The 27,274-nt window shown below is 36.5% G+C and overlaps 2 protein-coding genes across 2 annotated transcripts in view; one reads left to right on the plus strand and one right to left on the minus strand.

Annotated features, from left to right (window-relative positions):
• Positions 1-7: 7 nt before the first annotated feature.
• On the minus strand, positions 8-18,547 carry LOC130243131 (uncharacterized). The gene is made up of 6 exons (XM_056475192.1): positions 18,409-18,547; positions 18,209-18,260; positions 11,654-11,977; positions 7,437-7,676; positions 2,971-3,052; positions 8-565 (listed from the first exon to the last, which is right to left on the minus strand). The coding sequence occupies exons 2-6, from the start codon at positions 18,255-18,257 to the stop codon at positions 514-516; spliced, it is 747 nt and encodes a 248-aa protein (XP_056331167.1). The 5' UTR covers positions 18,258-18,260; positions 18,409-18,547; the 3' UTR covers positions 8-513.
• An 898-nt stretch (positions 18,548-19,445) lies between these two features.
• The window catches only part of si:dkeyp-97a10.3 (uncharacterized protein DDB_G0292186), a 36,698-nt gene continuing 28,869 nt past the window's right edge, over positions 19,446-27,274 (plus strand). The window contains exons 1-4 of the mRNA XM_056475631.1: positions 19,446-19,533; positions 19,752-19,809; positions 25,144-25,491; positions 25,793-26,059. Of these exons, the coding sequence (XP_056331606.1) occupies positions 19,767-19,809; positions 25,144-25,491; positions 25,793-26,059 (658 nt within the window). The 5' untranslated portion in view covers positions 19,446-19,533; positions 19,752-19,766. The remainder of the gene's footprint in view (positions 19,534-19,751; positions 19,810-25,143; positions 25,492-25,792; positions 26,060-27,274) is intronic.

Below are 27,274 nucleotides of genomic sequence, written 5' to 3' on the forward strand. Positions count from 1 at the left end.
TTTTTTTTTTTTTTTTTTTGCAAACAAGACAATTTTAAACACAGATCTATATAACCTATATATAATATATAATAAACAGTACAGCCTATTTACCATAAACAAAAGCTTAGCACCTTAGAAATTCTGCTGACTGAAACCACAGAAAAACAAAACAAAACCAAACAAAACCAAGAGTAAACAGATATTTTTCCTGAGAACGTTTAAACCTTGAAACAGAGCTACAGATGCGGAGTCAAATTAGGAACGGATAATTACTACTACTACTACTACTAATAATAATAATCATAAACAAATAAAAACAAGCAATGCATGTTTAAAAAATAAAAATAAATAATAATTCTATATATTTTATTTTTACATTCTACATTATTATGTATAATATATTATATATAATATTATAGTATTATTATTTATATGATATATTATTACCACAATGAAAACAAAACAATAAAATAACAAAATCAAATCTACTATTGGAGTGTACAGTATGTGTCTCTGTGGAATCAGCTTCTGTCACTGGCTTTGAGTTGGAGTATATTCTTGATTTTTTCTCCAGAGAATAAGCCTGAAATGAAAAGGTTTACAGTATAAATATAGAGTAGCAGACTAGTGCTGGGCAATAAAACCTAATGTTAGATATAAATTTAGTCAGTATTTCACAAAATATTTAATGCATTACAGTATTAGCATTGATTAATGTAAATAATGGAAGGATGAGGGGTGAGATGTCTCTGTTACAGTGCAGTTGTTTTAAATAAATGAGTGTGAACGCTGCCAGAGATGAGTATTGATAATACTTTCACACACACTTAAAAATGGGTCATTTAATTAATTTCTACTAAGGCTGTACGATATACCGCTTCAGCATCGATATCTTAATGTGATCATTCGCAATAGTCACATGGAGTATACGCGAGTCTGGATTATAATTGATTATTTTGCTAGTGTTCTTTGAGGCATGTGACTGTGTGAGAGTTTTAAAAGCATTCAGGCGTAAGACATTGTACTGTTTGTAACTTTGATAAATTAATAACGATAATAAGCAATGTACACTCACCGGCCACTTTATTATGTACAGCTGCCCAACTGCTCGTTAGCACAAATCTCTAATCAGCCAATCACATCTCAGGCATGTGGACACGGTCAAGACGATCTACTGCTGTTCAAAGCGAGCATCAGAATGTAAAAGAAAGGGGATTTAAGTGACTCTGAACGTGGCATGGTTGTTGGTGCCAGACGAGCTGGTCTGAGTATTTCAGAAACTGCTGATCTACTGGGATTTTCACGCACGACCATCTCTAGGGTTTACAGAGAATAGTCTGAAAAAGAGGAAATATCCAGTGAGCAGCAGTTCTGTGGGGGCACATGCCTTGTTGATGCCAGAGGTCAGAGGAGAATGGCCAGACTGGTTCCAGCTGATAGAAAGGCAACAGTAACTCAAATAAACACTCGTTATAACCGAGGTCTGCAGAAGAGCATCTCTGAACACACAACACGGCCAACCTTGAGGCGGATGGGCTACAGCAGCAGAAGACCACACCGGGTGCCACTCCTGTCAGCTAAGAACAGGAAACTGAGGCTACAATTCACACAGGCTCACCAAAACTGGACAATAGAAGATTGGAGAAACATTGCCTGTTCTGATGAGTCTCCATTTCTGCTGCCACATTCGGATGGTCGGGTCAGAATTTGGCGTCAACAACATGAAAGCATGGATCCATCCTGCCTTGCATCAACAGTTCAGGCTGTGGTGGTGTAATGTAGTAGGGGATATTTTCTTGACAGACTTTGGGTCCATTAGTACCAATTGAGCATCGTGTCAACACCACAGCCTACCTGAGTATTGTTGCTGACCATGTCCATCCCTTTATGACCACAGTGTACACCTCTTCTGATGGCTACTTCCAGCAGGATAATGTGCCATGTCATAAAGCGTGAATCACCTCAGACTGGTTTCTTGAACATGACAATGAGTTCACTGTACTCAAATGTCCTCCACAGTCACCAGAGCTCAATCCAATAGAGCATCTTTGGGATGTGGTGGAAAGGGAGATTGGCATCATGGATGTGCAGCCGACAAATCTGCAGCAACTGCGTGATGCTATCATGTCAATATGGAGCAAAATCTCAGAGGAATATTTCCAGTACCTTGTTGAATCTGTGCCACGAAGGATTAAGGCAGTTATGAAGGCAAAAGAGGGTCCAACCTGGAGCTAGGAAGGTATACCTAATAAAGTGGCCAGTGAGTATATATCAGAGATTAAAAAAAAAATCACAATGTTAGATTTTTCCAATATCATGCAGGTCTAACTTATACACAGGAAAAAATGCTGTTAACCCAACACTGAGTTAAATACTGGCAAACCCAACAGATGGGTTAAAACATGTCATTTAATCTGAATGTAAAAATGTACCCAACCTTGGGTTTATCCATATTTGACCCAACTTAAGGTTAGTAAAACCGATCATTTTTCCAAGTTTTTCTTTTTATTTTGTTACACTGTGCAGCTTCGGTCTGAAAGATTTTGGATAAAATGAGAATCACAATTATGTTTCTCCCACAGTTCAGAATAGAACTTAAAAAGCTGCTTTATCTCCTTTATCAGAGGTTCTGACAACATGTTGATTTATTTTATCATTGTTTTTATTATCTCAAACAATAACTCACTCAAAGACTTTTCCATTAACTATTCTATGATCTATTTTTATACGCATTTTGTGGCTCATAGGTTTAGCACTATGGCCTCACAGCAAGAAGGTTGCTGGTTCGAGTCTGCTTTATTCGCACATCTTTTATGCAATATTCCAGTTTTGTGCATACATTTAATTTGCATCTTTAGATGGAAACATAGCTAATGACAGAGATCAGCATCGAATAAAAGTAAATGCATTAAATGATCACCCTGTTGACAGATCTATTCAATATCATATTCAGTATAATAGATAAGTAGTACTGATAAGAGGTCTCACCCAATCACAACCACTACTGCAGCTGCTATGGCAACTATAATAACTGCAACCAATCCTTTACAACAGGGCTGAGATTCTGATTCTGAAAAACACAAAACATTAAAACCAGCCATAGACAAGCTAGCATTACTTCAGAAACAACAATATATGAATATATGAGGCTGCACAATATATCGTTTCAGCATCGATATTACAATGTGACTGCATAATTGTTATGCAAAATTTTCTTGGGAATGAGAGTTATTTTGACACTGTTGTTAACTTGACAATAACAATTAAAATCAAAAGTTGAATCAATTAATATAATTTAATGGGACTGACAATGCAAACTAACATCAACAAAGACTAGCATCCATCTTCTATTTAATGCAAAAACAGGCCTGTTGTGCTTTTTGGTAAGGTGCATCCCAAATTGCATACTCATGCACTATTCTACGCCATTTTGTAGTATAAATAGTGTAAGTAGTGCAAACACACTGAAACTCTAAAAAGAGTAAGTGCACTTTAAATATCTGGATGATGCACTTATTCAACTGTTAAAAATAAGTGTGTAATAAACACTTCGCACACTCAACGGCCGCTGCTTTGCTCATGTAGTGGAAGCTGCGGAGCTTTCAGGCACTCATGTTGGATTACTTTATATTGGATTGTGAAAGCAAAATTCTCCTAAGAGAGTGATTATAGCGCCCCCTCATGACAGGTATTATTTGGTAGTTTGGTCTTTTATTTATGGCGAATTTTGCAACCGTCAAACGTCATCTGGGAAACGGTTTGAATTTCCGCTTAGTAAAAAACTTTAGTGTTTCATTTGGGACAACACAACATACATATACTGTACTATGCTGTTGAGTGTGTGCATAGTGCACAGTGCGCCATTTGGTACTCATCTTATGCTTCTAATCATTATTTTCATTTATGATCATAACCATAAACACACTGGTGTGTAACACTATATAATGTACATATTGAATGTGTTGTAGTCATTTACCTGTGACTTACAGTATGAATCAGAAGTATTGCACATGTAGGGAGCTTACTGTGCTTATGTGTCGCGTAAGGTGGATAATCTTGAACTAATTTCTCACTGTTGGTTAATTTCAGTTAATTAGCAGGACTTTGACGCAGTGTTAGTAATATTTGCCAAACCGTTTGAAGGCCACCTGTTGATGAAAATCAGCTTTTGTAAGCGGTTTTGTAAGGTGTGGATGGTGTGTCCACACTCATATTGAAGTGATATAAACACAAGTCTCTTTATTAAAATTTCCTGACGTTAAAATCCCAGTGATGTTGAAGTCCACCGAATTGACTTACAGGTACCACGTCTCCACTATGACATGTATACACATGTAACGACATTTGTATGAGACTCATCATTTATACATCCACAAATACATCACATGAACTTACTTTGTATTTTTGACTAATGAGCTGTATTTCAGCTTCATCCGAGTCTGTCTCTATCACTGACGGCTGTTTATCTGATTTAATGCAGGAGAAGCAGAGACGCATGTGGTAACAGCAGGTAGGGAGAAGCAGCTCAATTGCATTTAAAGCCACTGGCTTCAAAAACAGCTATACTGTACTTAGACACCAAAATAGGCAGAATCTGGGGGCTATAATAAATAATCTAATGGGTATTTTCTGGAGACACCAAAGGCTTATCTTACATCCAAAAAGGTGTAAAATAGGTGCTTTTTAAGGTAAAAATGACCCCCCCCCCCCTTTTTTTTTTTAAAGGCATAGTCCACCCATAAATTAATTCTTATCATTCAATCTCCCTCTTAAACCCTCAGGAGATTCTTCTGTTCAACACGAAAGAAGATATTTTGAAAAATGCTGGTACAGTAACTGGCACCTATTGACCTGCATGATAGGAACCAAAATTACTATGGAAGTGAATGGGTGCCAGCTACTGTACCAGCATTTTTCAAAATATCTTTTTTTAACCTTAAAAGGTGTGCCAAACATTACCACTGTCACATTTAAATTAAATTCAGGTTTATTTCTTTAGCACTTTTACAATGTAGATTGTATCAAAGCAGCTTAACGTAGAAGTTCTAATAGATTGAAACAGTGTCAGTCCAGTTTTCAGAGTTCAGTTCAGTGTGGTTTAATTTAACTACTGAGAGTCTAAACACTGAAGAGCAAATCCATCTATGCGCAGCTCCACAAATCCCAAACCAAGCAAGCCAGTGGTGAGGAACAAACTTCACCATTTCACAAAAGTGAAGGAAAAAACCTTGAGAGAAACCAGGCTCAGTTGGGCACGACCATTTCTCCTAACCCTGCATCAAAGTCATGTTAATTAACCTGCATTAACTGAAATTAACCAACAATGAGCAGTTATTTTTGTTCAAGTATATCCACCAGCATTCTTCAAAATATCAAAATGGCAGAGTTGTCCTTTTTGGGTGAACTTTAACTCTTGAACTTGACTTGAACAACTTTATAATCTTTTTTTATCAGAAGAACATTACAATGCTAGCTAGGAATGTCATTTTAAACTCTAGACATGTTGAATCATGAGTTTGTACCACCATTACAATCTAACCATCAATTCAAAGTCCCAAGATTTATCAGAGCGAAATAAAATCATTCATGTGGGTGTCTTAGAGCTAAATATGGTCCATGTAAAATAAAACATTTTTTGTCTATGTACTGTACGTGCAGTATGTCTGGTCTGTTTGAAAGGAGTATGTAACATGATGCAAGAAAATATCAGATTTAAAGGAGACCTATTATGCATATTTTTACAAGATGTAAAAGTCTCTGATGTCCCTAGAATGTGTATGTGAAGTTTCAGCTCAAAACACCTGAAAGATAATGTTTTATAACTCTCTGAAACTCACCCTTTTAGGCTTTGATCCTAATTATGCCGTTTTGGTGACTGTTGCTTTAAATGCAAATGAGATTGTGCACTTTTCAAAGGAGGGCGGAGCTACAAATGCCTGTGTGTCGGCATAGTGATGAGTAAGAGAGAGATGGTCACTAATGGGCGGGGTTTTCCCCCTCTGATGACACGTACAACGGGAGAATGTTAATCAAAGTGTTTCTGCAGACTGTTTTATCAAATGTGATTATAAAAAATAAAACGAATACATTTTTACCATACAAACCTGGTAATATTCAGAGACTGTCACCACACAAGTGTGTTTAAACCCTTTATAAAAGTGATTTTTGCATAATAGTTCCCATTTAAGTCTGACTATAAAGTAGCATTAATATCAATGTTCAGAAATGACATCCCTACCTTTTGGTATTTCATAATGCGTCGTCACCGTTCCTAGACTGCTCTTAATGTTCTTAATGACCTATTATGCCCCTTTTTACAGGATGTAAAATAAGTCTCTGCTGTGCCTAAAGTGTGTCTGAAGTTTCAGCTCAAAATACCACACAGATAATGTTTTATAACTCTGAATCTGACCCTTTCAGGCTTTGATATTAATTATGCCGTTCTGGTGACTGTCGCTTTAAATGCAAATGAGATTGTGCTCTTTTCAAAAGAGGGCGGAGCTACAAATGCCTGTGTCAGCATAGTGGCAGATTCAAAAACAAGACTAACGTCCTATGCTAATAAGGAAGAGATGGTGACTAGTGGGCGGGACTTTCCCCCTCTGATGACACGTACAACTGGAGAATGTCAATCAAAGTGTTTCTGCAGACTGTTTTAATCAAGTCTGATTATAAAAATTTTAATAAACACATTTATACCATTATTAGCTGGTAATATTCACAGACTGTCACGACACAACTGTTTAAACCCCTTATAAAAAGTGATTTTTGCAAAATAGTTCCCCTTTAAGTCTGACAGTAAAGTACTATCAATATAGCATCTATATTCAAAAATGACATCCCTACCTTTTGGTATTTCATAATGCGTCGTCACCGTTCCTAGACTGCTCTTAATGTTCTTAATGACCTATTATGCCCCTTTTTACAGGATGTAAAATAAGTCTCTGCTGTGCCTAAAGTGTGTCTGAAGTTTCAGCTCAAAATACCACACAGATAATGTTTTATAACTCTGAATCTGACCCTTTCAGGCTTTGATATTAATTATGCCGTTCTGGTGACTGTCGCTTTAAATGCAAATGAGATTGTGCTCTTTTCAAAAGAGGGCGGAGCTACAAATGCCTGTGTCAGCATAGTGGCAGATTCAAAAACAAGACTAACGTCCTATGCTAATAAGGGAGAGATGGTGACTAGTGGGCGGGGCTTTCCCCCTCTGATGACACGTACAACTGGAGAATGTCAATCAAAGTGTTTCTGCAGACTGTTTTAATCAAGTCTGATTATAAAAATTTTAATAAACACATTTATACCATTATTAGCTGGTAATATTCACAGACTGTCACGACACAACTGTTTAAACCCCTTATAAAAAGTGATTTTTGCAAAATAGTTCCCCTTTAAGTCTGACAGTAAAGTACTATCAATATAGCATCTATATTCAAAAATGACATCCCTACCTTTTGGTATTTCATAATGCGTCGTCACCGTTCCTAGACTGCTCTTAATGATGCAGGTGTAATTCACACCCTTGACCTCTGAGATATCAAGTCTACTACCATTGGCTATCAGGGTGGTTTCATTGGTTACTGTAATGCCATCAATCATCCATGAGAATTGGGGGGTGTCCCACTGCATCATGTCGTGTTTTTCCAAAACACATTCCAGCACCCGTTTGGTCAACGCCCTCGGAGGTTTCTCTGCACGAACATAAAGAATAAACCTGTTCAACCAGCTGATTGTCACGATAAGCATGTCTTTGAACTCAATTATAACTGAAGGCAGAGCTGGGGAGTAATGGATCATAACTAATCTGGAATGTGTAATCGGATGCCAAAAATAAAGTAATTAGAGCACTCTTAGAGTAACTTTTCACTTCAACATACTCTCAAACAATTACTTCTGCTGTTTGTTTAAACCATTTAAAATTTGTTCAAACTACCCATGGGGCAGCACAGTGGTTAGCACTGTCGCCTCACAGCAAGAAGGTTGCTGGTTCTAGTCCTAGCTGGGCTGGCTGGCATTTCTGTGTGGAGTTTGCATGTTCTCCCGTGTTGGTGTGGGTTTCCTACGGGTGCTCCAGTTTCCCCCACAGTCCAAACACATGCGCTATAGATGAATTGAATAAACTAAATTGTCCGTTGTGTGAGAATGAGTTTGTATGGGTGTTTCCCAGTACTGGGTTGCAGCTGGAAGGGAATCCGCTGCGTAAAACATATGCTCGAATAGTTAATGGTTCATTCCGCTGTGGCGACCTCTAAAATAGAGACTAAGCCAAAGGAAAATGAATGAATGAATGAATAAACATAGGCCCAATTACAATTCTATTTTTTAACCCCTTCCACTTCCCCTTGGCCCTTGAAAAAGAGTGTGAAGGGGAAGGCCTTCAAATTTACCCTTTAAAAAAATGGGACAGCACTACAGCACCTGCATGCGTCATCATATGTCATCATGAGCTCTTACTTCACATGAGATCAGATGATCGCGACTGCTGTAGTTATTCCAGTTGCGTTATTTTTTATATTTATCCTCAGGAAATCACCGAAGGCAACGATATTGTGTTATCATAACAATATAATGTGGCATTAAGATCATAACTGTACTGTGCATTTACACCGTGGCCATATCTATGTAAACACATGAAAATAACATTATAGCAGACACTGTAAAAAGCTCATTCACAGCCACTAGACTTTTCTGACAGGGGATTCAAGTGTCATCAAGGCACAGATGTGAAAGTATGTTGTGTGAGGGACTATAATACAGGGGTTATTATTATGAATTATAATCAATTTAGCGTTTTTTTTTAAAGCTTGATGGTGAAACACGAACAGCGTTATGAATATATTAAAACATGTGCTTGTTTGTTAATTCTTAATAATGTCCAAAATAATTTGCACTATAAAAAATATATGCACTAATTTGTGAATCTCCTGACTCTCGTGTGCAGCCATGTTTCTGTTGCGGCTGGTGTATTCTGGGAAATTTTGATAACTTTTGGTTTCTAGCGTGGAAAAATCCTGAAAAATCTCCATTTCGAGGGCTATCTAGCGCTTCTTATAGCCATACGCCATCAAACTAAAGAGAATTGGGACACCTGACCCCTTCACGTGAGGTAAGGGGAAGGGCTAAGTTGTAGAATTGGGATTGGGGTTTAATTGTTTTATGTTCAATCCACTTAAATTAGTAAAAAAAAACAATGAAATGTACTTAATCGATTTGGTTTGGGACAACATAAAGGAATTTTATGGAACCAAACATTTTTACAGTGTATATGACATCATAAATGTAATCCAAAAGTAGTCAGATTACACAACCATACATAAAAAAAAAAAAAAAAAAAAAAAAAATATATATATATATATATATATATATATATATATATATATATATATATATATATATATTGCTCGTTCAAACTACTTATTTAAAATGAGCTGAATCAACACAATTCTTGAGATTTCATTGGGACTACTTAAGTTTTTAATGTTCAATCCACATAAATTTGTCAAAAATGTTAACTTAACTTAATCGATTTGTGTTGGAATTTGAATTGTGAATTGTGTGGATCCCTGCATTTTTTACAGTGTAGATGTTTAATCTAAGAGATTATTCATTCATTTATTTATTTTATTTTCTTAATCCCTTTATTCATCAGAGGTCACCACAGCGGAAAGAACCACCAACTTATCCAGCATATGTTTTACACAGCAGATTCCCTTCCAGCCGCAACCCAGTTCTGGGAAACACCCATACACTTTCACATACACACACACACTCATACACTACGGCCAAATTAGTTTACCCAATTCCCCTATAGCGCATGTGTCCGGACTGTGGGGGAAACTGGAGCACCCGGAAGAAACCCATGCCAACACAGGGAGAACATGCAAACTCCACACAGAAATGCCAACTGACCCAGCACTGACGTTCTTGCTGTGAGGCGACAGTGCTAACCACTGAGCCACCGTATCACCCTCTAGGAGATTATTTTGCCTACTAAAAATGTTATATAATTGGTGATTACAATGCATACAGTGTAAAAACATGCTGGGTTCCACCAAGTCCTTCATGTTGTTCCAACACAAATCGATTATGTTAATAGTTTTATTACAAATTAAAGTGGATTGAACATATGTCGAACAATTAAGTTGTCCCCCCCAAAAGACTTAAGAATTAAAGAGCCCCTATTATGGGTTTTTAAAAGTGACCTTCATGCAGTGTGTAACACAGCTCTAAGTGAAGTGAAATATCCAGCTGATGTTTAATTCTGAACGTGAACCATGTTTAAAACTATTGATTCATAAAAGAGTCGACTCAGAGTGGTTCCAATGAATCGCTGCTTTAAATAGTCTTTAGCTGTGCCTGCGTGACGTCGATACGGCGCTGTCCCGGGAAAATTGAACCCCCCGGCCCCGCCCACAAACACTGTAGAAAGAAAAAAGAGGAAGACAAACACTGTAGCAGATCCTGGTCACCAAGTCACGAAGATGCTGTGCTCTGAAGTGTGAGGAAAAGTGTTGTTTTCCCTACCCAAAGATGAGGTTGTAAAGAGTCAGTGATTGAAGTAAAAATAGGTTTGCAAAAATACCTCAGCATTATAGCACAGCCTTGTGCTGTGTTCCTGTCATTTTCCTGGCGAGTGCTTCAGCAATCTACATGCTTACAATGGGGGATTCATCAGCCGTTTGTTAAAGGAAGGATCAGAAAAGACTATTGATGTATGGGACTTTCAGCGCTCGACAGTAACTTTACAGTACACAGTTCATGGATCAGTTTCTTCCTCCATTTCACAAATGTAAGTAAGCGCGATTTAAAATGGTTGCCTCCTTGCTTTCTTTAGCTTGTAATTCATATTATAAGAAAATGAAAGTGTTTTTTGACCTTGCATGCATATCAGCTGGTTGTTGGAGACCCCCAAACCCAAAATATGACCCTTTTTAATGTATATTAGGGGCTCTTTAAGTAGTTTTAACCAGTGGTGTACTATTACCCACCCAACCCGCCTATGCTGTTTTATCATTTTACCTGAACGTTTCAGCGAGACATCATTCAGTTGACTTCGACAAACTCCCAAAATTTTCTCACAGCTGCTGTGGTCGTCGGGGGGCGGGGAATGGCGCAAAATGTAAACAAAAATGCACCAATTGTAACAAATTAAGATGAGAGTTAAAAAAATTTTGGTATACAGTTAAGGGATGCGAATACACGTAAATTAGGCAAGTCTAATCAGCAAAACAAGTGAGTATACCGAGGGTATACGCAAGTATTGATCCTCAGAAGTCGTTATACCCAAACAGCTAGTGGAAGAAAGTAGGCATACTGAGTATACATGAGTATAGCCTCGACTACACCACTGGTTTTAACTAATTCTAAATAATTAACTTGAACAAACAGCCAAAGTCATTTTTGAGTGTGGATTTAGGTTGGATTATCTTGTACTATTTTGACAGATACAAAAAAAAATATCTTAATTTTATATCTAGAGCTTCAACAGTTTGACAACGTAATCCAGATTACATTTACAAGTTGCCCAAAGAAAACTCATTTCATTCAAGTTCATTTTAAATAAGTAATCGACCCAGCTCTGGGTGAGCGTGCAAAGATATTCAAAAGAGCAACAGCACAGGTGTTTCATTGAAGTACATTTGCATAGTCCAACTGAAACCACATTTACCTATCCTCTGGACTTCTATGGAGTCATACTGCTGGTATCCATTACTGTCAGTAACAGTGACCTTATAGACACCAAAGTCATCCTCAGAAACATTAGTGATCCGCAGAAGCGCATCTCCTTTCTCCAGAGATATTCGGCCTCCTTGAGTCCCGGATAGTCTGACGTTTACACCTTTGCTTTGGCGATCCCAAGTCACCATGTCTATCTTGTCGTCTGGATTTTTGTCAAATACGGCCTCCAAAACAAGACTTTGCCCAAGAGCAACATGGAGAGTTCGTCCAGTCTTAAAGTGTATGGATATTGCTCCATCAAGAAACACCGGCACTGATGATGGTTATAAAACAATATTAGTAGGTTATTATTAGCATGTTAGCTGACATGAAGAGTTAGCATGCGAGTACAGCATTTACATTTATTAATGAAGATTCAAACATTTTCAGAATTTTAATAAAAAACGCATGCAATAACTGCACAAGAGGATGCTTATAAAAGAATTATTAGGTTATTATTAATATGTTAGCTGACATGAAGAGTTAGCATGCGAGTACAGTTGTTATATACAAACAGTTTTACATTTTCATCATTTTTAATGAAAGATGCATGCAATAACTGCACATGATAAAAAAGGAATGTAATAAATGTGCTGAAAGTGCAATAATGGCGTCATATTGCCCATGATCTCAGAGTGATTTAGAAATTAGTTTTATCACTAAAATTAACTCAGAAATAAGTGGAAAACAGAGTAAACAAGTATTTTTTTCTATATTGAGAGAATTTTTTATTTTTTTTTTTAATCCCATATTTGATAACATACAGCTCAACTCATTGTTCAAGCTCTTGTTCTCTCCAAACTGGACTATTGCAACTCTCTGCTAGCCGGGCTACCAGCTAGTTCTATCAAACCTCTTCAGCTGCTTCAGAACGCAGCAGCACGAGTGGTCTTTGATGAACCCAAAAGAGCACATGTCACTCCGCTACTCACCCGTTTGCACTGGCTGCCAGTTGCTGCTCGCATCAAATTCAAAGCTCTGATGTTTGCTTACAAAGTGACCTCTAGCTGTGCTCCTTCGTATCTGCTCTCACTTCTGCAGATTTATGTGCCCTCCAGAAACTTGCATTCTGTGAATGAACGTCGCCTCGTGGTTCCATCCCTAAGAGGGAAGAAATCACTTTCCCGAACTCTCGCATTCAATCTGCCCAGTTGGTGGAATGAACTCCCTAACTACATCAGAACAGCAGAGTCACTCGCTGTCTTCAAGAAACGACTAAAAACTCAACTATTTAGTCTCCACTTTCCTTGCTAATCTGCAACTGCCTCTCTGGCTATACCACTAACCGTGCCCTCTCTCTCTCTCTCTCTCTCTCTCTCTCTCAAAAAAAAAAAAAAAAAAAAAATTCTACTAATGCTTTGCTTCTTAGACTTTTACACACCTGAAACTTGTCTATAGCACTTGTTCACTGCTGCTCTTATAGTTGTGTGAATTGCTTCCTTGTCCTCATTTGTAAGTCGCTTTGGATAAAAGCGTCTGCTAAATGACTAAATGTAAATGTGATAACGGAGTCAAGAATTGGCAAAAACAATGCAGATTTTTTAAATGTAATATAAGTTCATAAGTAGCATAATATAGTAGCCATATGTGGAAAATAGTGTAAACTTTTTTTTGTAAAGTGTTAACTTTTTGTTTAGTGTAAAAAAATGTAAGTATTTTTTTTAATGTTCCTTTGTTATTTTCTGTACTGGGAAAGTCTCTATATTTGTAAAGTATTTTCAATAATCACAGGTTTATAGAAATACATTCGAGTTAGTGAATATAATGCATACTTGTAAAATAGTTATGTAGTATATAAATTCATAAGTCATGTTGAAAAATGTATTGTAATATATAATTAACTTTTTTAAATTATTATTTTTAAATTCTGACATTTTCTGTACTGATACAATTTCTATTTTTAAAAGTATTTTCAATAATCACAGAATGGTTTAGAAATGCATTCGATCACTGAGTCAACGATTGGCGAAAATAATGTAAACTGATGTAGTTATATAATATATATTCATAAGAACTATTGGGAAAGGCATTCTAATATTTAACTACAGTATGTGTACACTGTAAAAAGTTAACTCAAATTAAAATTGTAAAGAAACTTTCTGCACAGCTTTTTTGAGCTGACTCAACTTTTAACCCAAGTACTGCACTTGACTGAAAAAAAGGCTCTGCAGCAAGTTGCCTTACAATTTTACCTTTTTAAGTGAATACAGTGTATTTATTTATTTAATTTTGATATATTTGATATATATATTTGATTGATATATTTGATATATATATTTTCTATATCCAGATCATTTCTCTATTTTATTTAAAGGTGCAACAGCCATGTCACTCTGCAGCCCGAGACCATTTACTCACTGAAGCTAAGCAGGGCTGATCCTGGTCAATGGGAGTCCACATGGAAAAACTAGGTTGCTGTAGGCGAGCAGAGGGTGCTCAATTTACGGTCTGTCTGAGTCCTAATACCCCAGTAAAGTGAAGGGGACACTATACTGTCAATGAATGCTGTCTTTCGGGTCAGAGGTTAAACCAAGGTTTTGACACTCTGTGGTCATTAAAAATCGGGGTGTAACCCCGGTGTCCTGGCCAAATTCCCTCCATCAGCCCTTACCCATCATGACCATGCACTGAATTGGCTCTATCACCATCTCACCACTCGAAAATGTGCGTTATATGCCAGATCAGCTGTTTTTGTTTTTGTCTTTTTAACCCATCCAATGCCAGTTTAGCCAATTATATTTCAGCACCCCGGGTTGCCTTGGTGGAAAACCGCATATTTCATTCATTCAGTCATGAAGGCCCTCTAAGTATGCGTCCGTGACCGAAATGCGACCTCCGGTGGACAGTAGCAGACTCCGATGAGATGCAGATTCAGAGTTTCACGTGAGGGGGTTATTAATTAGCAAATAGTATAAATATTACGAACAAAAACATTAGGTGAACAGGTTACATTGTAACCCTGTGTCCTAACAACACGCTACGTATCGAGATTTGCAGTGATAAGCAATTTGGCTGTTTGCACCAGACGAAACACGACAGAAATTAAATACAGCCATTCAGAAGCACAGAATAGTGCACTCACTGCACTCTAACGAAATGGTAAGGTTTATAATTTAATTAATACATATACAACCTCTTTAACATTATTAAATGTAGATGCTGAATTACTGATATGAGTTGACTTGCACAGTTCTGAAGTTCAATTTCAAACAGTTTATTTTATTATCAAGATCTGAGGTGAACTATCTGCTGCTGCTTTCAGTAGTATGGCAATAAATGTCATGTAAAATGGCATTCAAACTCACATTATTAGCATTTAACACTGAATAAAGCACATGAGGTGTACCTGAGGTGATCATAGTTTATCCAGTTGTTCACCTGTGAGAAATAGAAGTCATTTCTAAACTATATATTACAGGTGTTGGTCAAGATAGAACATGCTTCTTCTTTCACATGCCGTTGTTTTAGTTAGAAAACGGTTCAAATCAGCCTTAAATCTGCCTTTAGGCTCGATAGTCAGGCGGAGTGAAAATGTGTTTTGATCCAGGAGTGCAATACCTAGTTTAACCACTGGGTGTCAAACGTACATACTGCACCTTAAACTCTTATGCACTGTTTTTTGGGGGGTGTACACATTTAAGATGTTTTTAAATGAATAATCTTTAGTTTATAGAGATAATCTGACTCATTGATTTCCATTTTTGTATGTTTTGCATACAGCTGATCCATTTATTATTATGTAACTGTGTTTCCATAACAAATTATTCTGACATATTCACCTTATTCTTCGCGTATGAACAGGCGCAATCTTTTTGGCTCGAAACTTCCAGTCTTATTCACTTCCATTCATTTTTAGACATTAAAAACAGCTCGCTATGCTGCTTGATGTTGTAAACTGGTATTTCTTATTATACGAGTCTGCTTTGTCTGTATGAACACACTTGTTTGTAAAGCGAGTAGTTTGACTGTTTTCTGGCGTTTATTAGTCCTAGTTATTTCTCCAATAGGCGACTGAATCGGAAGTTATAAAACAATCGCAAAAATGAGCGCACTTCAGCAATGAAGATTAAGGTCAATACAGTACTACTATGTGTGTACCCAGGGTTTGACATTAACTTTTATGATCACCAGCCACTCTGGTTAGTAGTTTTCCAACATTACTAACCACTCGCCATTTTCACTAGCCACAATTTTGTTTATGTTTCGCCAGTTCACCATACAAAAAAGGAAAGTGAATCTCCTATTAAAGCAGTGTTATTGTAAAGGATGATAATATATGATCAAAAATGACTGTAAGCAAAAGAAAGCCAGTGAAAAACATTCGATAATGAAAGGATGAATGCATGCACACGGTTAATGTTAGGCCCATTAATAATCTGTTCAAACAATGGTTAAAGCGAAAGTGGCAACTGCTGCTCCTTACAAAAAATCTCGAGCTCTTAAAAGTATAGTTTTAATTCCCATCTATTTCAAAGAGAATCGATCGCATCAGCTGCATTTCCAGGCATTGTTGCTTCAGGCAAAGAAACGGGAGCGCGCAAGCTTTTTAAAAACCTGCGCGCTTGACATCAGATGTGCGCACAACACTAAATCCTTCGTCAGTGTTTGAGAATCGCCTGTGTCTCACCGTGCACCTGATCGCATGATTTCTTTTACTAGCGCGATCAGTTATTTTTGTCAGTCGTGCTGCTTCTCGATTCTAAGATCACATTTGTACGAATATTAGCAAACGATCATAAACTAAAATTGTAATTTATAGTGACGAGCCAGCACTGGCAATTTAAAAATGATTTTCAACCAGCCAAAATGGCTAGTGAGTGCGGCTATCTAACCCGCCACAGCTGAAATCTACCTGCATTTGGCGGGTTGGTGGGGGTAATGTCAAGCCCTGTCTAGACCTGAACAGACACGTTCCTCCTTTCATCAGTCTGTCTGTGTGCTTTCTATCTCAGTCGTATCATACTGCCACTGTATTTTTTTGTTAAACAAACTAGTGTGCAAATAGTGTGCACTCCTCAGGGTGTGTTTTTGTGTTGCCACTACATTTCTATCTGTTTGTTTAGTGGGTTTATTTTAAAAAACAGGAGCAGTTTTAGTTTTTTCACTGTTTTTGTCACTCTAATATACATCCACATATTACAGTTTATCTTTAATTTAATTATTATTATTTAAAAATACATTTACTTTGTTAAAGCTAGTCTGAAACCATTTAGTTATTCATATATTAATAATTAATACATGTAATTTAGGCTGAAAAAATGAGTCGACAGATGTTCAGACTATGTTTTGCTGACAGGATCTTGTTCATAAATCTATCGGTGGTAAAACAGTGATCACATTTATTACTGCATTATTATTAATACAAAATTAATGCTTAAACAGAAGCATTTTCTGTGATGTTGAGGTGGTTTAGAAGATGACTGTCACTCCAAAGGGCTGTATACTAAATAAATTTAATAATAATGACGTTCATAATTCATAATCATGTTTGAAAATATTGATTATATTGGCATATTAATAAAACACCAAATGCTTCATACATAGCGCTTAATCTGGATTGTTTGTTTTTATATATTTTCTGCATTGCTTCAATGCCCAAATGCGTACAGTTTTATGTTTTGCTGATAAAAATGCATTTGATAAGACTAGCTATTTGTTTTTTATTCAGTACAATTCATGTTTAACATGAGTACAGAGTACAGAGGCTGTACTTTCTTCGTCAGCTGAGGAAGTTTAACCTCCCAAAGGAGCTGCTGAAACAGTTCCACACCTCCATCATTGAATCAGTCATCTGCACATCAATAACTGTCTGGTTTAGCTCAGCTACTAAATACGATCTCCAAAGACTACGTCGAATAGTTCGGACTGCTGAGCGAATCACTGGTACAACCCTTCCTACTCCCCAAGAACTGTACTTATCCAGAGCGAGCAGGAGGGCTGCCAAAATCACTCTGGACCCCTCACACCCAGCACACTGCCTCTTTAAACTTTTACCTTCTGGTCGACGCTACAGAGCACTGCGCACCAGAACAGCCCGACACAGAAACAGTTTCTTCCCTCAGGCATCCAACTCATGAACACTTGATGATAATTATTGTGGAGCCAACATCACTACTTGCCATACACTTTTATACACATATACACTTATTTAACCACACACTTTACATGCCAATTTGCACATAACAGCTGCACATATAACGTTGTATATAGTAATAAACATGTACATACACTTGTCAATCTGTATATTTGCACTCACTACTTCTATTTTTAAAAAATATATATTTATTATCTGTTTTTTTGTCCTGTCTCTGTAACCCTGTTGCACTGTAGAAGCTCTGTCACCAAAACAAATTGCTCGTATGTGTGAACACACCTGGCAATAAAGCTCTTTCTGATTCTGATGTTTAGTTATATAACGCGTCTACAATGTAGATTCTCTAGAGAGTAGCACTCGTCAGCTGGTAAAGCAGGTTTCTGATTTTTCCCAGAATAACATTAAACTCACTCAGAATAACTGCGGTAGACAGAATCCAGACCAGCATCAGTGAGCCCATCACCTACCAAAATTACAGAGAAGACTTTAGACAAGCTGCCTTCTAATTAACTCACTTACTAGAAACACACGGTCAAATTCTAGCATACCGACTGGTACTTCGATAACTTAGGATACAATTATGCCCATATTGTTCAAATAAACCATTTTACCTCAAGTCCTGAAGTTTAATCTCGTTGTTTACTGACTTTCGCTACTATTAGCCTGAGCGACGTCATCGACAAACACGAGATGGAATACCGTCTTCAACAGGGACAGCTGCAACACAGGTATTGTTATGCTACCTGTCATTTGTGCCACCGCAGGGTGGAGTCAATGGTGCAAAGTCTAGATCAGATAAAATACAGCTGCAGATATGCACATCAATATATCATTTCTATGACACTGTATAACAATAATTAATTTTTGACATTACTATGACGGTTGGGTTTAGGGTTGGGGCAGGGGTAGACGTTAAAAAAATACAATTGGGTATTTTTATAAAATAATAATAATAATAATAATAATAATACTCGGTACAACTACTGTTTTTACATTACTGCGACAGTAAGTACAATTAATGGGAAATTTAATAAATAATATAAATAATTCTCGTTATCTTCCGGCCGCAACCGTACCTCATTTAGCAACAACCAAAATGGGGCCCTCAGGTAAGCAAAAGAAAACATTTGTACAATAATTAATTCAAATTTTGTATTAATTTAGCAACATTTCAGATTCCAAAAAAAGAAATAAAAGACAATATACAGAAAAACATAAATAAACAAAAATAATTACACAGTAAACACCTAAATGGCTGTGCATATAAAAACAAATTTAGTCATGACAGCCATGTAATATTTTTTAAGTCCCAACAAATGACCAAATGAAAAGGAAATAAATATTAATGCATGTTAAACAAAGCACAAATTCCAGTTTCTCTTGATAGGCCACTAGAGAGCGGTGGTGATGGTATTTCCTTTTCCTTTTCTTGTTTGAATATATTTAGAGTATTTACATTAATGGGTGTAAAACTTTCCAATAAATAACATGAGGTTTATACAAAAATTTGCATTATTTTTTTGTTTACTTTTTTTGTCAAGTTGATCAGGATATTACCGTTTTATTTTTGTACACAGCAACCGGGGACTTTTATTTTGCGTTGAGGTGAGATTTGAAGACCTTAGGCTGCTACTGACAGGTAAAACCAGTCTTTGCAATAGTATGAAAGAAGCGTAGTGAAACCAAACGCGGATATATAAATAACACGAAAATGAAAAGCAGGAGAAAACCGCATAGTGAGTGTAATTAACATCTTTAACTTCACATTTTAATACTGTAATGACTGTATATGCTCTATCGTTGTGTTTTAACACTGAACTGTCGTTAATACAGTCTGAGACAGTCATTGATGCCAGTGTCGTTTATTTTAACAGAATGTCTCTTATCATATGATTTATATGCTGTAATATGTGGTAAAATGAAGCATCTGGAAACTAATTTTGTTTTTGCTCAGGCCCTCCAGACTGAAATGAACGCACTTCTTCATCCTATTGTAGTTTTGTCTTTGACAAGTAAGTTTTCCAAACTTAATGTGATTTTGCTAAAGACACACGCGCGAATTTATCGAGGTAAAGTTGGTTTTATTGTCACACATTCATTCAGTGATATGAATGATATATGCTCCCTATGTTATTTACCATGGTGCTTTGTATATTCGGTCTGAATTCACATCTAAGTATGACTTCAAAACAGCATTAGCACTATGCATTTGATTGTAAACGATGTTGTACTTTGATAATCTTTGGCTGCTAATATGAGTTCACTATTTGGAATTAGCTAATAATATTTTTGTGACATTATATAACTAAGGAGAGAGTGTGAATGCGTGAATATATAAGACCAACTTTACATCAATAGTGCATTTAATAGTAAATTAGACAACAACAGTAACACACTTCATTTGTGGAGCTCTTTACAGCTCAGATCTTGTTTACAGTCAGATTTTAATGACATCTATATGAAGTTTGTACCTATATAAGCATATTGTACATTAGGGAAAATCTGATATCGCGATATTTTATTTAAAAATCATACTGTCACTAAACTTTTGACCGGTAGTATGTACACTACCGGTCAAAAGTTTGATGTCACTATGATTTTGAATGTTTTAAAATGAGCTTCTCCTGCTCACCAAGGCTGCATTTATTAAATCAAAAATACAGTACACGTTGAACAATTGTGAAATGTTATTGCACTACAAAATAACTGTTCAAAAGTAGTTTATCCTTTAATTTAATCATTTATTCCAGTGTTTTTAAAGATGAATTTTCAGCTTCATTACTCCAGTCTTCAGAGTCACATGATCCTTCAGAAATCACTCTAATACTCATTCATTCATTCATTCATTTTCTTTTTGGCTTAGTTCGGCTTATTAATCTGGGGTCACCACAGCGGAATGAACCGCCAACTTATCCAGCATATGTTTTACGCAGCACATACCCTTCCAGCTGCAACCCATCACTGGGAAACACCCATACACTCTCATTCACACACATACATTAATAACTATTTTAGCTTACCCAGTTCACCTAAAGCGCATGTCTTTGGTCTGTGTGGGAAACTGGAGCACCCAGAGGAAACCCACACAAACGTGGGGAGAACATGCACACTCCACACAGAAATGCCAACTGACCCAGCTGAGGCCTGGGAACCAGGACCTTCTTGCTGTGAGGCGAACGCACTACCTACTGCACTGCCGCGTCGCCCACACTCTAATATTAATTATTATTATTATTATTATTATTATTATTAATAATGGCAATAGAAATATAAACAATAATGACTGGAGTAATAATTTAATTTGAAACTACATACAATTAGAAAGCAGTTATTTAAAATTTTAATAAATATTTGACAATTGAAGTGTTTTTTTTTTTTTTACATTTAATAAATGCCTGCTTGGTCAACAGAATAATTTTCTTTAAAAAAACATGAACAAAAACCCCAACTTTTCCCAAAAGTGTGTGTGTGTACATACTATATATATATATATATATATATATATATATATATATATATATATATATATATATATATATATAGTGTTGGGGGTTAACGCATTACAATAATAGTAATAATATTACTGTTAATATTAACGAGTAAAGTAATGCATTACTTAAAGTAATAATATAATATTTGAGTTACTTTTTTAAAAAATGTAACGTGAGTCACTTTTTAGTTGAAGTAATTTGCTTTTTAAAAATAAAATTGCTGAATTAAAATCAACGTTGAATCCCGCACTCAATGAGAGAATTTTCTTCCTGCAGTAACCAAGATGGCAGAGCATTACATTTCTGTGCTGTTCAGGTATTCTCATTATTCTTAACCCATGGAAGAAAAGTAAAAGGGCATTGTCTCAATGCTCATTTTACTTCACTAATAAGACAAAAAGTACAAAAGCATCAAACACAATGCTTTAAACATTCATTAATCTGTATATACGGCATATAGAGCTAAAAAATGATCCTAAACTATTATTTGATGTGTTTTTTAAGGGAAATAAAGTTTATACCGTGTGTTGTTAATTGCAGAGCTTCTCTATTTAAATTTTTTTTAAAAAGTAAGAAAAAGTAACGCAAAAGTAACGTAGCGGATTTTCATTAAAAGCAACTAGTTACTTTTTTGGAGACTAATTCAATATTCTAATGCATCTTACTTACCCCAACAGTATATATATATATATATATACACACCGTTGAAGTCAGAATTATTAGCCCCCCTGTTTATTCCCGATTTCTGTTTAACGGAGAGCAGATTTTTTTCAACACATTTCTAAACATAATAGTTTTAATAACTCATTTCTAATAACAGATTTATTTTATCTTTGCCATGATGGCAGTAAATAATATTTGACTAGATATTTTTCAGGACACTACTATACAGGTTAAAGTGACATTTAAAAAGGCTTAACTAGGTTAACTAGGTTAACTAGGCAGGTTAGGGTAATTAGGCAAGTTATTGTATAATGATGGTTTGTTCTGTAGACTTTCGAAAAAATATATAGCTTAAAGGGGCTAATAATATTGACCTTAAAATGTTTTTTAAAAAATTTAAATCTGCTTTTATTCTAGCCTAAATAAAACAAATAAGACTTTCTCCAGAAGAAAAAAATATTATCAGAAATACTGTGAAAATTTTCTTGCTCTGTTAAACATCATTTGGAAAATATATAAAAAAAAGAACCAGCTTATTAACACTCATACCATACGGACAATTTAGCAGACCCAATTCACCTGTACCGCATGTCTTTGGACTGTGGGGGAAACCGCAGAACCTGGAGGAAACCCACGTGAATGTGGGGAGAACATGCAAACTCCACATGGAAAAGCCAACTGACCCAGCAGAGGCTTGAACCAGCGACCTTCTTGCTGTGAGGTGACAGCACTACCTACTGCGCCACTGCGTCGCCCAATTCTGACTAGAACTATATATATATATACACACCATATATATACACACACATTCTAGTGTGGGCCGTTATCGGGGTTAATGTGCTACATTAACGCAAGACTCTTATCGCGCAATAAAAAAAATATCGCCGTTAATCTATTTTCAACGTTGGGAGGCAAATAAAGAGTAAGGACTGGTGAGAGTGTTATGGAATTTAATAACCAAATGAAGAAGAAACAAAAAAAAAAAAAACCTCTGCATTTTGCGATGCGCGCAGAGTCCTTTACTGACAGCCACGTGTGTGTATCTTGTTGGAAAATATGGTGAAAAGTCCTACATGATGGTAATAGTTTGATCGCAGTGTTTACTTCAATAATGCCACTAATATATGCATACTCCACGTGTCTTAATTCCATTTCTGTTTAGTTCAGTTAAGACTTTAGTTTAAGGTAATCAAAAATCGCTGTTTGGAGCTTATGTAGGCCTACAGTTCACAATTCATGTTTAACTAATCAAACGGTTAGTAAACACAAGTACATCTTATTGAACATCATTTATCTTCATTATCATAGTAGTTATCAACATTATCCACAGTTTCTCAAGCAGTTTGTGATGCATTTTGGAAACAGTAGATGAGCTCCTGGTCTAATGTGCCACCTGGCTTGAGAAACCCGTTCACAAAGACTTATATTTAATCATGAATTGCGTAGCACATTTATTCTGAATGCCTTCAGAAGAATTAAAGTGAGCCATTTTAATCTACATAAATCAAGATTAATTCCAAGATTACAGTGAGATTAATCTAGATTAAAAAAAATTATCTATGCCCACCTATAATATATACATGTTGAAGTCAGAATTATTAGCCCCCCCTTTGAATTAAAAAAAAATATATTTCCCAAATGATGTTTAACAGAGCAAGGACATTTTCACAATATTTCTGATAATATTTTTTCTTCTAGAGAAAGTCTTATTTGTTTTATTTTGGCTAGAATAAAAGCAGTTTTTAATTTTTTATGAACCATTTTAAGGTCAAAATTATTAGCCCTCTTAAGCACTATTTTTTCCGATAGTCTAACAAACCATCATTATACAATAACTTGCCTAATTACCCTAACCTGCCTAGTTAACCTAATTAACCTAGTTATGCCTTTAAATGTCACTTTAAGCTGTATAGAAGTGTTTTATATATCTAGTATATATCTAAAATATGTAGTCAAATATGATGTACTGTCATCATGGCAAAGATAAATAAATCAGGTATTAGAAATGAGTTACTAAAACGGTTATGATTAGAAATGTGTTGAAGAAATATTCTCTCCGTTAAACAGAGATTGGGGAAAAATAAACAGGGGGGCTAATAATTCAGAGGGGCTGATGACTTCAACTGTGTGTATATATATATATAAATATATAAATATATAAATTTCTATATTATTTTTAGTAATTGACCACAATAATTCTCTTCAGACAGTTTTGCATGCATTCCAATCAGAAACATCTCATAGTCATAAAACATAAAACAAATATAATCTACAAACCTTGCAGATATTTAAATGACAACATCAAATAGACATGAGGGCATTTTCTGGCTAAATATAACATCAAAGTATAAACAAATGCAGTAAATGATGCCTAAAAAGATAAGGTGATCAAAAAACTGATCTGGTAGACAAATGAATGTTTCACAGACATGTATTTTTTCAGGCTTTGCGCGCATGTATGCATTTTTGACACACCTTTGTGACACACCTCTGTGTTCACCTGTAGTTTTACCTGTTTCACAGCATTCTGCGCTTTTGTTATGATGCTATTTTAAGCTCTTTGACGTGTATTATTTGCATGTCTTTTCATCTACAGTGCATTGATCGTTCATTTTTTTTTGTTCTGGAAGTGTTATCATTTCTTTCTTTGTTTTGTCTGGTTGTAGAACAGGGGTTATTATTATTGAGCATGCATTATAAAGAAAAGATCAAGAGTTTTTAAAATGGCATCAGATAAAAAAAGTATGTAGGACATTCAAGTAAACACAGTTTTAGCATCCAACCACAGTTTCAGGATATGCTAAAGTCAGCATGAACCAGAAGTTGCAGAGACTTTTTCAACATGAATGTTGTCACTGTTTTGCAGCACACTATCTTATAGATATCCTTTAAACCAGGGGTCATCAAACTTGTTCCTGGAGGGCCGGTGTCCTGCAGATTTTAGCTCCAACCCTAATCAAACACACCTGAACAAGCTAATCAAGGTCTTGCTAGGTATTCTTGAAACAATCAAGCAGGTGTGTTGAGGCAAGTTGGAGCTAAACCCTGCAGGGACACCGGCCCTCCAAGACCTCGATTGGTGACAACTGCTTTAAACTAAGATGCTGAAACTAACACTTGATTTTAATTTCACGGGACCTTTAAATTTGGATTTATGCAGCTTTAATATACTGCATTTCTAAATCTCCACAGGTTTTCCATTGACAGTTGTATGTCTGAGCCCTGTTCCCGTTCAGTGTTCGACATCTCCATTACTGGTGGCTTCAGGAACAAATGCTGTGTTTACGGTGCAGACTGTGCCAAATGTGCCCCTCATCAGATGGACGGACAGCACAGCCACTACACTGGCCATGTGGGTGAACGGCGGGCCCGTCCTGATGTCCGTCCAGCAGTTCCAAGGCAGAATCACAGTCTCTGCCACCCAGTTCACCATCAGCAGCAGCCAGATCAGTGATTCTGGAAACTACAGCGTCTCTGTTGAACCCTTGTCTACCTCTGGACTCAGTGTGAACACATGTTCAGTGCAGCTCAAGGTGTTCGGTATGATGCTACAGTACATATGCACACAACACTGACTATAAATAATGGCTGATTAATAATAGTAGTTGGTTTTACATCTGTTATGGAAGTGTAATGCTACATATGCACTCAAAACTGACTTTAAATAATGGCTGGTTAATAATAGTAGTTGTATTTAAATCTGTTATGGAAGTATAATGCTACATATGCACTCAAAACTGACTTTAAATAATGGCTGATTAATAATAGTACTTGTATTTACACCAGTTGTGAAAGTAAAATGCTATATATGCACACTTCAGCTATATGTTTCTGTGTTTAGATGCAGTGAGCAGTGTGAGTCTCTCTCTGCCGTCTCTGCCTTTGGAAGGAGGGAATGTGTCCGTGAGCTGCAGCTGGACTGCGGGCTCTCAGGTCAGTGTGGTTTGGGGGAAAGCAGGAGCTCCTCTGTCCTCTGATTCTCACATCAGCATCAGCTCCGGATCTCTGCTCATCAACTCAGCCAGCAGACAAGACTCAGGACAATATTCATGTACTGTCAGCAACCCTGTCAGCGCTCAAACAGCCAAAGGAAACCTCAACGTCTACTGTGAGTCACTCAGAAACTAGTTATATGTACTTACTTACAACACAAATCAACAGAAGCATTCAATCATCAACACATTCATTTTCCTTAGTCCCTTATTCATCAGGGGTTGCCGCAGCGGAATGAACCGCCAACTATTCCAGCATAAGTTTTATGCAGTGGATGCCCTTCCAGCTGCAACCTAGCACTGGGAATCACCCATACACTCTCACATTCACACACACACTCATACACTACGGCCTGTTTTGTCTATTTTGGCCAATCGACATGTTAATAATAGGGTGTTAATAGGGATAGTTCACCAAAAAATGAAAAATTACTTACTGTTTACTCATCCTTGTGTGGTTTCAAGCCTTTAAGAGTTTCATTCTAGTCTTGAACACATAAGAAAATACTTTGAAGAAAGCTGGAAACCTGTAACCATTGACTTCCATAGTACAGTGTAAAAAACACTGGGTTTCACACAATCGATTTGTGTTGGGGAAACATGAAGCAATTAAGTTAGCTTATTAATTTTTAGAAATTCAAGTGGATTGATCATAAAACTATTAAGTTGTCCCCCCCCCACCCCCCCCCCAAAAAAACTCAAGAATTGTGTTGTTTCAGCTTATTAATTATGTAGGTTGACCATTTTTTTGAGTGTAGGAAAATAAATACTATGGAAGTCAATGGTTACAGGTTTTCAGCTTTCTTCCAGATATCTTTTGTGTTCAACAGAAAAAAACAACTGTCAAACAGGTATTAAACATGTTAAGAGTGAGTAAATGATGAGTTTTTCCAGTTTTGGGTGAACTGTCCTTTTAACTATATGGTTGGGAGTTGCAGACTTTTTTGGGTTGCCAGGTATTCATTGCAGGATCAGTGTCCTTTAAGAAATGGTCCAGCTTTTATTTTGTATTCGTAGAGAAAGCAACAGATCATAAGTGCATTTGCATAAATCGATAATTAAAAGTAATTTGGTAAAATAAGGTTGGCGCAGTGGGTAGCACTGTCGCCTCAAAGCGAGATGGTTGCTGGTTCAAGTACCAGCTGGGTCAGTTGGCAGTTCTGTGTGGACTTTGAATGCTCTTCCCGTGTTGGTGGTTTCCTACGGGTGCTCTGGTTTCCCCCACAAATCCAAATGCTATAGGGCAATTGGGTAAGCTAAATTGTCCATAGTGTATGTGTGTGAATAGGAGTGTATGGGTGTTTCCCAGTGATGGGTTGCAGCTGCAAGGG

Source organism: Danio aesculapii, chromosome 16, assembly GCF_903798145.1.
Source record: "Danio aesculapii chromosome 16, fDanAes4.1, whole genome shotgun sequence".
Classification (NCBI taxonomy): domain Eukaryota; kingdom Metazoa; phylum Chordata; class Actinopteri; order Cypriniformes; family Danionidae; genus Danio; species Danio aesculapii.